The sequence below is a fragment of the Colobus angolensis genome, unplaced genomic scaffold, assembly GCF_000951035.1.
Source record: "Colobus angolensis palliatus isolate OR3802 unplaced genomic scaffold, Cang.pa_1.0 Scaffold203, whole genome shotgun sequence".
Lineage (NCBI taxonomy): Eukaryota > Metazoa > Chordata > Mammalia > Primates > Cercopithecidae > Colobus > Colobus angolensis.
The window spans coordinates 1,569,309-1,582,762 of record NW_012115189.1 but is presented as its reverse complement, the minus strand read 5'-3'; the positions used below and the strand labels follow the sequence as shown (position 1 = coordinate 1,582,762).

At 36.9% G+C, this 13,454-nt stretch overlaps 1 protein-coding gene across 2 annotated transcripts in view; it reads right to left on the bottom strand.

Annotated features, from left to right (window-relative positions):
• The window catches only part of LOC105511717 (chromosome unknown open reading frame, human C6orf165), a 61,213-nt gene that overhangs the window by 33,118 nt on the left and 14,641 nt on the right, over nucleotides 1-13,454 (bottom strand). For both annotated transcript variants that reach the window (XM_011941899.1, XM_011941898.1), the window contains exons 8-10: nucleotides 9,438-9,557; nucleotides 8,121-8,319; nucleotides 5,759-5,899 (exon numbers count right to left, since the gene is read on the bottom strand). In XM_011941899.1, coding sequence (XP_011797289.1) covers nucleotides 5,759-5,899; nucleotides 8,121-8,319; nucleotides 9,438-9,557 — 460 coding nt within the window. The remainder of the gene's footprint in view (nucleotides 1-5,758; nucleotides 5,900-8,120; nucleotides 8,320-9,437; nucleotides 9,558-13,454) is intronic.

Below are 13,454 nucleotides of genomic sequence, written 5' to 3'. Positions count from 1 at the left end.
TATTTTTAGAAATTAAATCTAATGACTTGTGATCCAATATTATAGGGCTCAAAAGGAAATTCACCTTAAGGTCAAAGTTTATGACAAATACTTACGAAGACTTGTGATGTTGGGACTGCTGTCTTTGATTTTATGGTCATTTTTAGTTGTTCCAGATGGGCTCCTAACTGTTTTGTCATCATTTCCACTTCTTGAGCACCAGTAATTATATCTGACTGTGAAAACAATATAATTTGCATTAATATTTTTATAATTCTAGTATAAAAATCATATGTATTTCAGACCATACCTGCTCCCCACATCCTCTGAAAGTAGGCTCAATGACAGCAGGAAGTCTGTTCTCCGTGAGATCCTCAACACCTAGAACAGTATCAGCATATGTCTGGAGCTTCCAAGATATTTGTGAGCTGGATGAATCTTTTGAAATACAATGGATATAATTTTTCTTAAATGTATACAGGTATTCTTGGATTTAAGTATAATTGCATTCTTGAGAAATGGATTCTCAAGAATCCGTTTTTGTATAGCTGTTATTTTCCTATTCCTCAATGATAAAATTAATTAAGGGTTCCTCTGAAAATTTTGTTGATAACAAGATTTAATAAAATCACATTGAGAAAAAATCTGTTAGGAGTGAGCCAGCAGGGCACTGCAGATTGGCAAGCTAGTGAGACCTCACCTGTGATGTATGACATATGGTTTAGGGGATGACCAGAATCCTTGTACTGAGTCAGGGGATATTCTTGAAGACCCTGTCATAGAGTTCATCATTGAAATGACTCACAAGGCACTGTGAATTGGAAGACAAGGTTGAGTACAAGTTTACAATATTGTTTTCTTGATTTGAAGGGACCCAAGGAAGTTTGCTAGGGTTAAAGACTTGATTACTATGAATGCAGACCTGAAATGAAATGAAAACCATTTGATGAAGCAAACTATGGATCTTGACACCTTTTGTACTTTCTGAAACTTCATTATCGTCTGGGGGAAGTACATACATTAACTGTATATTTTCTATAGTAAGGTCCTGATAGATATCAAGCCATGTAAATGAAAGATGGAAAAACACAAAGTTTTTAGCTTTTATTTTCATGCCTTCAATTTTAGGGTGATCTTTGAGCCTTTAATCGCCTGTCTTTATATAATAAGCATACTTGAAATACTTGTTGGGTTTCAATGATCACACATAATAAGTTAAAGTACCTTGTAAACCATTTATTTCTTTCTGACTTTTGACTATCTAAAGGATAAAGTAGTATTTATATGTTAGCTATATTTGTGCCATCGTAAGCTATACTGTAGCTATTTATTATGCAAGATCTAAAAGACATCTTTGACTTTATGATAACTAAGAAATGCTTCATGTATCCTTAAGTTTTTAGACAACAGTAAACTGAAAGGTTATTAAAGGTAGTGAACTGGTTTGTGATCCTTCTAAGGAGATGATATAGAAAAATACGGTTCTTTTGTAAGAATTTTTATGTCTTAAAAGATAATTTGTCTTAATATTCTTTTCTTCATATAACAAGAGTGATTATTTTCCAAGAAACTAAAAGTTTCATGTGAATGCTTGTTGGAAGGCATTTTTGATTTAAAACCTTCTAAGGCTTACAAAATACTGTCTGTTAAGTTTTAGGAGAACTCATGTTCCCACATCAGATTAAATCTTCTCAGAATAAATGCTTTCAGTAGCAAGAATAGTTTTAAAAGTTGAAGACAGGATAAGCATTTGAGATAGTATTCTATTAACATATTTGTAAGTACTTGTTCATTGTGGAAATGTGTACTTGACTAAAATATATATGGTTATGGAAACTGCTTTTGCAGTTCAGGATATACAGGTTTGTGTGTATTTAGCTTATTGTAAAGCCCTTAGTTTAAAATAAGGATTAAAATTACATTCAAATAGATCACTGAATGTTACTCTTCATGAAACTGAACTTTTTGTGTGACACAAACATTATAAATCAACACTTGGGAAACGTTTACTTTCTTTATTGATACAAGGAATCAAGGAATAAAGTATGAAAAATTAAATGAAAAAAATCACATTGAAGAATGCAGAAAATCTTAAAAGTTACCACATTGAAAGAAAAACAATATATTTGATACAACAATCATGGTCTGAAAATAAGTTGCTAAATGCTGAATTTGAAATAATTATATTTGGCCGGGCATGGTGGCTCACGCCTGTAATCCCAGCACTTTGGGAGGCCAAAGCAGGCAGACCACCTGAGGTCAGGAGTTCAAGACCAGCCTGACCAACAAGGTGAAACCCTGTCTCTACTAAAAATACAAAAATTAGATGGGCGTGGTGGTGTGTGCCTGTAATCCCAGCTACTCAGGAGGCTGAGGCAGGAGAATAGCTTGAACCTGAGAGGCGGAGGTTGCAGTGAGCTGAGATCGTGCCATTGCACTCCAGCCTGAGTGACAGAGCGAGACTCTGTCTCAAGAAAAAAAAAAAAAGAAAAAAGAAAAGAAATGTTGTTACTCTGTGTTTGTAACATACCATAGAGCCATTCCTCATCCGCTCCTTTTTTTTTTTAGACTGTGTCCCACTCTTATCATCCTGGCTGGAGTGCAGTGGCACAATCTTAGCTCACTACAGCATCAACATCCCAGGCTCGAGGGATCCTCCTGCCTTACCCTCCCAGGTAGCTGGGACTACAGACATTTGCCACCCCACCTAGCTAACCCTTTTTGGAGAGATAGGATTTCACCACATCATCCAGGCTGGTCTCAAACTCCTAGACTCAAGCGATCTGCTCCCCTCGGCCTCCCAAAGTGTCGGGATTACTGACATGAGCCACCACTCCTGGCCCTTCCACTTTTTTTTTTTTTTGAAACAAAGTCTTGCTCTGTCACCCAGGCCAGAGTCCAGTGGCATGATCTCAGCTCACTGCAACCTCTGCCTCCCAGGTTCAAGCAATTCTCCTGTCTCAGCTTCTTGAGGAGCTGGGATTATAGGTGTGCACCACCACACCCAGCTAATTTTTGTATTTTTAATAGAGACGGGGTTTCAACAAATTGGTCAGGCTGGTCTTGAACTCCCGACCTCAAGTGATCCACCTGCCTCGGCCTCCCAAAGTGCTGGGATTACAGGCATGAGCCACCATGCTCAGCCCCTTCCACTCCATTTTTAACATATCACTTATGCTTTTTTTGCTAAAATGTTATAATTAGCATTTTAATTTATACATTTTTAAATGATATGTGAAATCCATACTAATTATATTTTTATGTTAAAGTATGATTTTAAACTGTATTTTATGTAAAAATACTTTCCACTATTCAGATATAATAATTTTAAAAATCTTTTATGAAAAGCCACTTACTCATCTGGCAGATTTTTCAAAGCTACTTCAACTAACTACTGCAAGGTCTATGTTTAAAATAACCCAGTAAGAACTACAAAAATGGGACATCTTTTTCAAAATGCAAATTTGCATATTAGCAAATATTTTTCACTGTAAAAAGATACTACATAGACTATAGATAATTAAATATCCACATAGTTTGTGGAAGTTGTATTAGAAAGAGTAACTATTTTATTCATTTATTTTTTCATTTATCCAACAAATAGTTATTGACCATGTTCTTGGTGCTAAGCCTGTAGAAGATAACAGATTCCCTGCTCTCAAAAAATCACAAATATATCATAGGCCACAGAGTGACAAGTGCTACATGAAAAAAGTAATAAAGGAGGTTAAACACATAGTAAAAGGAAGAAGTGTGCAAGTGATATTTTAAATTGAGTGATTAGGGAAGACTGAATAAAATGAGGCAGCAAGGCAAGTAGCAACCTGGAAGGCAGAGCTTTCCAAGTAGAGTGCAAACACTCTGAGGTGAAAGTAGGCTTCGACTGTTCAACAGCAGCAAGAAAGCCAGAGCCACTGGAATGGAGCAAACGAGGGAAGGTGTGGTAGGCAATGAAGTCATCAGAAAAGGACCCTGACTGGTAAGCACCAGTGTTACCCTGGGATTTAAGTCATGTGGTCTCTACTCCTGAATGGAAGAAGGGAAGTTCTACAGAATTCATCTGAGGTAATGCAGGTTGCTGCTGCCCAGAAAATAATGAAGTAGAAATAATGTAGCAAGCAGAAATAGTCAGAATTCACTTATTCAGAGAGGAATCTGAAACTCATGGCCCCACAAGCTCTTCTACTTTTCTACTTTGCCCTCTTTCTTCTTAGACTTATAGTTGGGAGACCCTGGAAGGGACCATACAGACCTCCTGGTTGATCCTTTTCATTTTCCTGAGGGGAAACTGAAGTTCACAGAGGGTGTGAGATTTCATAAATGTTACCTAGTTCACTAAGGACACAGACCAGGCTTTTCTGAACCCTAGCCCATAGCTTTTCCAACCACATCATGCTTCCTCTGCCATCATGCCACATCCATGTTTCTCCTTTCCTTTCTTATTTGTGTGAAACAGGGAAGGAAGGAAGGAATGGAGAGGAGGAGGGAGGCGGGGGAGGGAGAGAGGAAGGGAGAAAAAAGAAAAGGAAACTATCTACATTCCATTGCATTTTACCTCTGCAAGGCTCTTGATTGTTTTCTCCCCAGTACCAGTGACCCTCATTGGGCCTCAGAATATTACTCTCAATTTCCCACAGTAAATATTTTGTTATTCCCATTATCAAAAATGTAATAACATTTTTTAAATGAGCCAATTGTGTGCTCTCTCTAGCCTGTATACACACAATCCCAATAGTTATTTTTAACGAAAAAATACCCAATTTTGAAACTTAACAAAAGAAATAAAGAAAAAAAAAGAAGAAAGAAGAAAAATAAGGTTAATGGTGTAAAGTAAATTAAGACACAATCTTGTCACAGTTTTCATTCTAGCCCTGGCAGGCTTTTACTTATTCACAATTCACACAGCACTTTTTGGATAGTAATTTATTTCATCTCTATCTCTGATTTATTCTTTATTTTGGAGAAGCTCTAATAATATATACATCATAGAGAAATTTTACTTGATATTAGCCATTTCCTTATAGGGGTCTAACAGAGAAATCCTGATCTATGCCAGTGAAATATAACTGTAAAGTAACAAAGAATATTTTTTAACAAACATGTCAGTCAAATAAGTGTTGCTCTTTCAGTATTACTTTGGAAGATGATATATTTTTAGTAATGTTGTGTAACATTTCTTTTATTTTGTTTTGTTTTTGAAAGGAAGTCTCACTTTGTTGCCCAGCTGAAGTGCAGTGGAGTGATCTCTGCTCACTGCAATCTCTGCCTCCCGGGTTCAAGTGACTCTCCTGCCTCAGCCTCCCGAGTAGCTGGGACTACAGGCATGTACCACCACGCCTGGCTAATTTTTGCATTTTTAGTAAAGACAGGGTTTCACCATGTTGGCCAGGCTGGTCTCCAACCCCTGACCTCAAGTGATCCACCCGCCTTGGCCTCCCAAAGTGCTGGGATTACAGGCGTGAGCCACTGCATCCAGTCAATGTCGTGTAACATTTCTAGAATTCTTCATTGGCCATATAAGTCATCCCCTTTCAATGGTACTACAGCATCCATATTTCATGACACATATACACTTTCCATTACTAATCACTTATAATTTCTTACTTATGTCAGTCTACCAGGGCACCTCCAAAATAAAGACTTTGTCTGGATCATCTTTGTAGATCCTTTGTTAGTTCACCATTAGATTCCATAAAGTTTTTATTCAAGTGACAATGACAGAACTCCATATAAAGAAAAAATTGGGGAAAGGAGAGCAGTCTCATTTCCAATGATATACCTGGAAGGAGAAGACCATCTGTTGCAGCAAACGTGTAAGCACAAAATCCCCGATATTGAATTAATAGTTTATCAAAATTTGCTGTTGTTTCTGGGAAAAGCCATTCTAGTTTTCTGAAATCTGCCACATTTACTCTATCTTCTGAAATGAAGAAGAACAAGAAAAGTTTTAATTCAGTGAGAAAGTTAAATTTCCAAAATAAATCAGCAGTAGCTCATTCTAAACATTACTTTTTTATTGCTTTGTACTTTTCCCGATGGGCAAAAACTTGATATTCACAAAACCAGATATATGAGGAAGTCTACTGAAGCAAAGAAGTACAAATGACCTCAGTGACATATAATGTCACGTAAGTTTCTGGGGCAAACTTGGAGGTAGGACTTTGCTCCAGAATGAAGAACAGAAAGGAGAGGCCATTTCTGACAAGCATGCTCTGCTGCTGAGAGAAAAGCTGACTGGGGCACTTCCGAAAGTGTGTAGTGCTTCCTGCTGCTGCAGAGTAAATAACCCAAGGAGTTGAGCAGAATAGAGTGGCTGCTATGTGACCCAGACAGAGATAGATTGACCTCATTCAATATAGCGTTGTTCTTAATAATATGCTAGGTGGCAAAATATGTTTAATATGACGCTTATAAACTAGGACTATTGCTTCTTGAAACAACAGAGAAGGTTCTGAGCAAAGACAGTCAAGAAAATGTTAACTGATTTTGATAACAAGGTGTGTAATTTTTGTTCTTTATATTTTTAAAAATTCGTCCTACTGTTGGTTAGCTTACCTATTTACATTTGATAAGCAAACTGAATAAATTTTTACACAAATAATATCACATATTTATAAAACATTGTTCCCGAAGTTTCTTAGCTTTCACAATCCCACGTACACTTCTGTGCCTGGTTCTAAACCCAAAAAGCAGGCACCACAAATGATCTTGTGGCTACCACTAAAAGTAAATGCGTACTTTACAGAAAATAAATCCTCTCTCTTTTTTCCTGATATGCCTGAAAGCCTCTAACAATGACAGTATGTAGCAGGTGTAAATGAAATTCTTTTAGAACACTGGCTTGACAAATTCACTGGAGCAGTAATTTAATAGTGTTGTAGTGAATAAAAAGTTCTGACGTATGGTAGAAAATGACACATCTAAATCTAAGAAGCTGCCGGTAAACAGTCTGGCCAATATGGTTAGCTTAATATCCACTGTTGAAGCTACTTTAACTTTTCAATTTCATTTAATATTTGCTTAGATATGCTGCTTTAATGAAACGAAATGAGTAATAAAAAACTTGAACTGAAAGGATATTTTTTAGTTTCTGATTTAGTTTTCAGTTTTTATACATTCTAATAGTTTAAGAAATCACTGCTATATTTTTATTTTTCATCTTTAAAAAGTAGAATTTGAAAAGAAAATTTGTAAATTATTAATTTTATTTTCTGAAAAAACTCTCTTTTTATGCAACATCACCATCTCAAGTCCCAGGCTCTTTTTTGGCATTCCTCATAAATGTTAACTTGTCTTTAGCTAAGAGAGAAGGGTCTAAAATGATTAAAAGTTTATTGATAAAGATTGTTTTTCTATAAGAATCAATGCATCTTCTAAAGGACCTAAATAAGCTCAATTAATTTTACAGGGATAACATTTATTGGTTTGTAAATTCTCAACTTGAATCTGAGGTAGATATGTAACAAATAACATTCTAAAGAAATGGAGCTTTATTTGCAACAAAATAGCAAGGATTAATATTCTTTTCTCCAACAAATCAATAATAAAATTACTAGGACTGCAATAGAAACACATCTGCACAAAAAAAGATTGTTAACCAAAATATGAACGATAACACTAAGAATGGTTATTGCTGGATAGTAAGTTATTCAGTTTACATTTTTTCTGTTTTCCACACCTCCTCTCATGACCATGAGTGCCTTTTTTTTTTTTTTTTTTTTTTTGAGATGGAGCCTCACTCTGTCACCCAGGCTGGAGTGCAAAGGCACAATCTTGGCTCACTGCAACCTCTGCCCCGCTGGGTTCAAGCGATTCTCGTGCCTCAGCCTCCTGGGTAGCTGGGATTACAGGCACCTGCCACCATGCCCGGCTAATTTTTGTATTTTTAATAGAGACGTAGTTTTGCCATGTTGGCCAGATTGGTTTCGAACTCCTGGCCTCAGGTGATCCACCCGCCTCAGCCCCCCAAAGTGCTGGGATTACAGGCATGAGCTACCACACCTGGCCCTCATTAGTACTTTATAATCAAGAAAAATGTTTAATGCTTTATCAGAAAGATATGAAATTTTTAGAACAAAAGAGTGACTTTATTCTAGAGGTAATTTTAAAAAGAAGAGGAAATAATGGATGATTTTCATTACCCATGTGCTCTTTCATTCTACACACATCAGTTTTCACAGTTGCTCCATTAAGATGACGTTGCATTGCTCTCTCAGGAAAGTAAAGTTCGTGAGCACCCAGGAATGGCTGAATGTGAGTGAATAAATTACTGAGGACACCAACCACAATAGTTTCGTCTTGCAAGCTGGTCCACAGAGTAGAAAGTGCAATGAAGATAGGCTGAGGCAGAGAAAAAAAATATTCAAAATGCAACTGTGTAATAAAATTATAAATCACTGTAGTCTTTAAGATAAATACAATTGTCATTTGTAAAGAAGTTAATTCTCCCTAAGCAAAAGTCTTACGAACTTAGACAGTAGACTTTAGATAGAAATTTAATTCATAAATTATGAGAAAATAAATTTGCATTTTATTTCAAAGCATTTTATTTTAGTATGATTATTATAAAGTTAGTTTACTTTAAAAAGCCAAACACATGTGATCACCTAAGAAAGACTTATGGACTCTTCATCTCAAAAAACCAAGGGATAAATGTCTTAAGAAAAAAAAAAAGAGGGCCACGCACAGTAGCTCACGCCTGTAATCCCAGCATTTTGGGAGGCCAAGGTGGGCAGATCACCTGAGATCAGGAGTTCAAACCAGCCTGGCCAACATGGCGAAACCCCATCTCTACTAAAAATACAAAAATTAGCCGGGCATGGTGGTAGGCACCTGTAACCCCAGCTACTTGGGAGGCTGAGGCAGGAGAATGGCATGAACTTGGGAGGCGGAGCTTGCAGTGAGCCGAGATCGCGCCACTGCACTCCAGCCTGGGCGACAAAGCGAGACTCTGTCTCAAATAAATAAATAAATAAATAAAATACTACACATACATTTTATACCTCCTTATCCAGATAAGGTTTGCCAGGTTTGTCCATAAAATGGTGCAGATAACCAGAAAACCAATATTTAAGTGCAGGCCTGGTAAACAAAGTGATTATTATCTGTCTTTTCAGAAAGGTCACAAGTTACATCATGTCTGTACTGGAGGCAATTTCTGTCCAGCTACTATGAATACATTTTCAACCACAGAACTATGATTATTTCTGTTGTCACAGCCAATACTGATATGGTTATCATACTATACAGTTGCAGTTCCTTTAGTAGCAGTTGCTTATGTAGGGGAATTCTCTCATCCAACTTGTAATTTACTATTATGGCAAAGTAACCATAAAGAACAGGATCAACTTATATAAAACATTGTATTTTTAGAAATTAAATCTAATGACTTGTGATCCAATATTATAGGGCTCAAAAGGAAATTCACCTTAAGGTCAAAGTTTATGACAAATACTTACGAAGACTTGTGATGTTGGGACTGCTGTCTTTGATTTTATGGTCATTTTTAGTTGTTCCAGATGGGCTCCTAACTGTTTTGTCATCATTTCCACTTCTTGAGCACCAGTAATTATATCTGACTGTGAAAACAATATAATTTGCATTAATATTTTTATAATTCTAGTATAAAAATCATATGTATTTCAGACCATACCTGCTCCCCACATCCTCTGAAAGTAGGCTCAATGACAGCAGGAAGTCTGTTCTCCGTGAGATCCTCAACACCTAGAACAGTATCAGCATATGTCTGGAGCTTCCAAGATATTTGTGAGCTGGATGAATCTTTTGAAATACAATGGATATAATTTTTCTTAAATGTATACAGGTATTCTTGGATTTAAGTATAATTGCATTCTTGAGAAATGGATTCTCAAGAATCCGTTTTTGTATAGCTGTTATTTTCCTATTCCTCAATGATAAAATTAATTAAGGGTTCCTCTGAAAATTTTGTTGATAACAAGATTTAATAAAATCACATTGAGAAAAAATCTGTTAGGAGTGAGCCAGCAGGGCACTGCAGATTGGCAAGCTAGTGAGACCTCACCTGTGATGTATGACATATGGTTTAGGGGATGACCAGAATCCTTGTACTGAGTCAGGGGATATTCTTGAAGACCCTGTCATAGAGTTCATCATTGAAATGACTCACAAGGCACTGTGAATTGGAAGACAAGGTTGAGTACAAGTTTACAATATTGTTTTCTTGATTTGAAGGGACCCAAGGAAGTTTGCTAGGGTTAAAGACTTGATTACTATGAATGCAGACCTGAAATGAAATGAAAACCATTTGATGAAGCAAACTATGGATCTTGACACCTTTTGTACTTTCTGAAACTTCATTATCGTCTGGGGGAAGTACATACATTAACTGTATATTTTCTATAGTAAGGTCCTGATAGATATCAAGCCATGTAAATGAAAGATGGAAAAACACAAAGTTTTTAGCTTTTATTTTCATGCCTTCAATTTTAGGGTGATCTTTGAGCCTTTAATCGCCTGTCTTTATATAATAAGCATACTTGAAATACTTGTTGGGTTTCAATGATCACACATAATAAGTTAAAGTACCTTGTAAACCATTTATTTCTTTCTGACTTTTGACTATCTAAAGGATAAAGTAGTATTTATATGTTAGCTATATTTGTGCCATCGTAAGCTATACTGTAGCTATTTATTATGCAAGATCTAAAAGACATCTTTGACTTTATGATAACTAAGAAATGCTTCATGTATCCTTAAGTTTTTAGACAACAGTAAACTGAAAGGTTATTAAAGGTAGTGAACTGGTTTGTGATCCTTCTAAGGAGATGATATAGAAAAATACGGTTCTTTTGTAAGAATTTTTATGTCTTAAAAGATAATTTGTCTTAATATTCTTTTCTTCATATAACAAGAGTGATTATTTTCCAAGAAACTAAAAGTTTCATGTGAATGCTTGTTGGAAGGCATTTTTGATTTAAAACCTTCTAAGGCTTACAAAATACTGTCTGTTAAGTTTTAGGAGAACTCATGTTCCCACATCAGATTAAATCTTCTCAGAATAAATGCTTTCAGTAGCAAGAATAGTTTTAAAAGTTGAAGACAGGATAAGCATTTGAGATAGTATTCTATTAACATATTTGTAAGTACTTGTTCATTGTGGAAATGTGTACTTGACTAAAATATATATGGTTATGGAAACTGCTTTTGCAGTTCAGGATATACAGGTTTGTGTGTATTTAGCTTATTGTAAAGCCCTTAGTTTAAAATAAGGATTAAAATTACATTCAAATAGATCACTGAATGTTACTCTTCATGAAACTGAACTTTTTGTGTGACACAAACATTATAAATCAACACTTGGGAAACGTTTACTTTCTTTATTGATACAAGGAATCAAGGAATAAAGTATGAAAAATTAAATGAAAAAAATCACATTGAAGAATGCAGAAAATCTTAAAAGTTACCACATTGAAAGAAAAACAATATATTTGATACAACAATCATGGTCTGAAAATAAGTTGCTAAATGCTGAATTTGAAATAATTATATTTGGCCGGGCATGGTGGCTCACGCCTGTAATCCCAGCACTTTGGGAAGCTGAGGCGGGTGTATCATGAGGTCAGGAGATCGAGACCATCCTGGCTAACACGGTGAAACCCCATCTCTACTAAAAATACAAAAAATTAGCTGGGCGTGGTGGCACGTGCCTATAGTCCCAGCTACTCGGGAGGCTGAGGCAGGAGAACAGCTTGAACTCAGGAGACAGAAGTTGCAGTGAGCCAAGATTGAGCCACTGCACTCCAGCTTGGGCAACAGAGCGGGACTCCGTCCCAAAAAAAAAAAGAAAGAAAGAAATAATTATATTTATTCTTACTATGTGCTAAACACCACATTAAATATTTACAAATACGAAAAGGGATAAATACAAGTGAGAAAATCAAAGAATAGTAAGGTAAGTAAATTGTCTTAAGTAGATGCAGCTAATAAGGGGTAGCATCATGGTGGATCCCAAACCATCTGAGCCCACAGCCCAGCTCTTAACCATTATACCGTGTTGCCCCAGATGTCACCAGAAATGGTTGTGGTGTGGATTTATCAGTATAGCATAAAAGAATGACATCTATTTGAAGAGAAAAAAGTACATTTGCATTCTCAGACATCTATATGTAACCTAATTATATGCTTTCTAGACCCTTTTAAATGACAAAAATAATTACTTCATGAGTAACATCAGCTATTATCATTGTATTACAACTAACAAATTTTTATTCATAAATGTAATATGTATCCTGTTTTAATTTTACTCATACTGCTGTTTAAGCATTACTCCTCCTCCTGCTTTATTCTTCCACACACTATTATCTATTATATCGAATAGGTCTCTTGTCTACCCTCATAGAGTTTTTTCCCCTTGCTTGTTAAGTTTTGTTTTAGGAATCAATATGAAAATGCAGTCTTTAAAGTCTTTTAAGATTTGTGCAACAGCAACAAGAAACAGGAATACATTTGCATATGTTCTCCAAAGTAAAAGTGGCATTTGACATGCTATACTTATTAAAACCTACAATTAAAAATATTCTAAGGCTGGGCGGGGGGCGGTGACTCACGCCTGTAATCCCAGAACTTTGGGAGGCCGAGGCGGGTGGATCACGAGGTCAAGAGATAAGAGACCTTCCTGGCTAATACGGTGAAACCCCGTCTTTACTAAAAATGCAAAAAATTAGCCGGGCATGGTGGCGGGCGCCTATAATCCCAGCTACTCGGGAAGCTGAGGCAGGAGAATGGCGTGAACCCAGGAGGCGGAGCTTGCAGTGAGTGGAGATTGCGCCATTGCACTCCAGCCTGGGCGACAGAGCGAGACTCCGTCTCAAAAAGAAAAAAAAAAAAATACTGTAGACCCCTCCCCCAAGCTGTATTTGCAGGATCCATTCACAGTAGGCACACAGAGCTTCTTGCTTTTTTCTAATAATATCCTAGAAATTATTTACATTTTACTAAAAAGAATTTATTCACAATCATCCAGAGTTGTTTTTTTTTGTTTGTTTTTTCTTTTTTTTTTGAGACAGAGTCTCACTCTGTCGCCCAGGCTGGAGTGCAGTGGCACAATCTCGGCTGACTGCAGCCTTCGCTCTCCGAGTTCAAGCGATTCTCCTGCCTCAGGCTCCCAAGTAGCTGGGATTACAGGCGTCTGCCACCGCATCTGGCTAATTTTTTGTATTTTTAGTAGAGATGGGGTTTCACCATCTTGACCGGGCTGCTCCTGAACTCCTGACCTCGTGATCAACCCGCCTCAGCCTCCCAAAGTGCTGGGATTACAGGCGTGAGCCACTGCACCCAGACCTTTCTCTTTTTTTTGAGATGGAGTTTCACTCTTGTTGTCCAACTTGGAGTGCAATGGTGCGATCTGGCTCACTGCAACCTCTGCCTCCCGGGTTCAAGCGATTCTCCTGCCTCAGCCTCCCGAGTAGCTAGGATTACAGGCTCCCACCACCGTG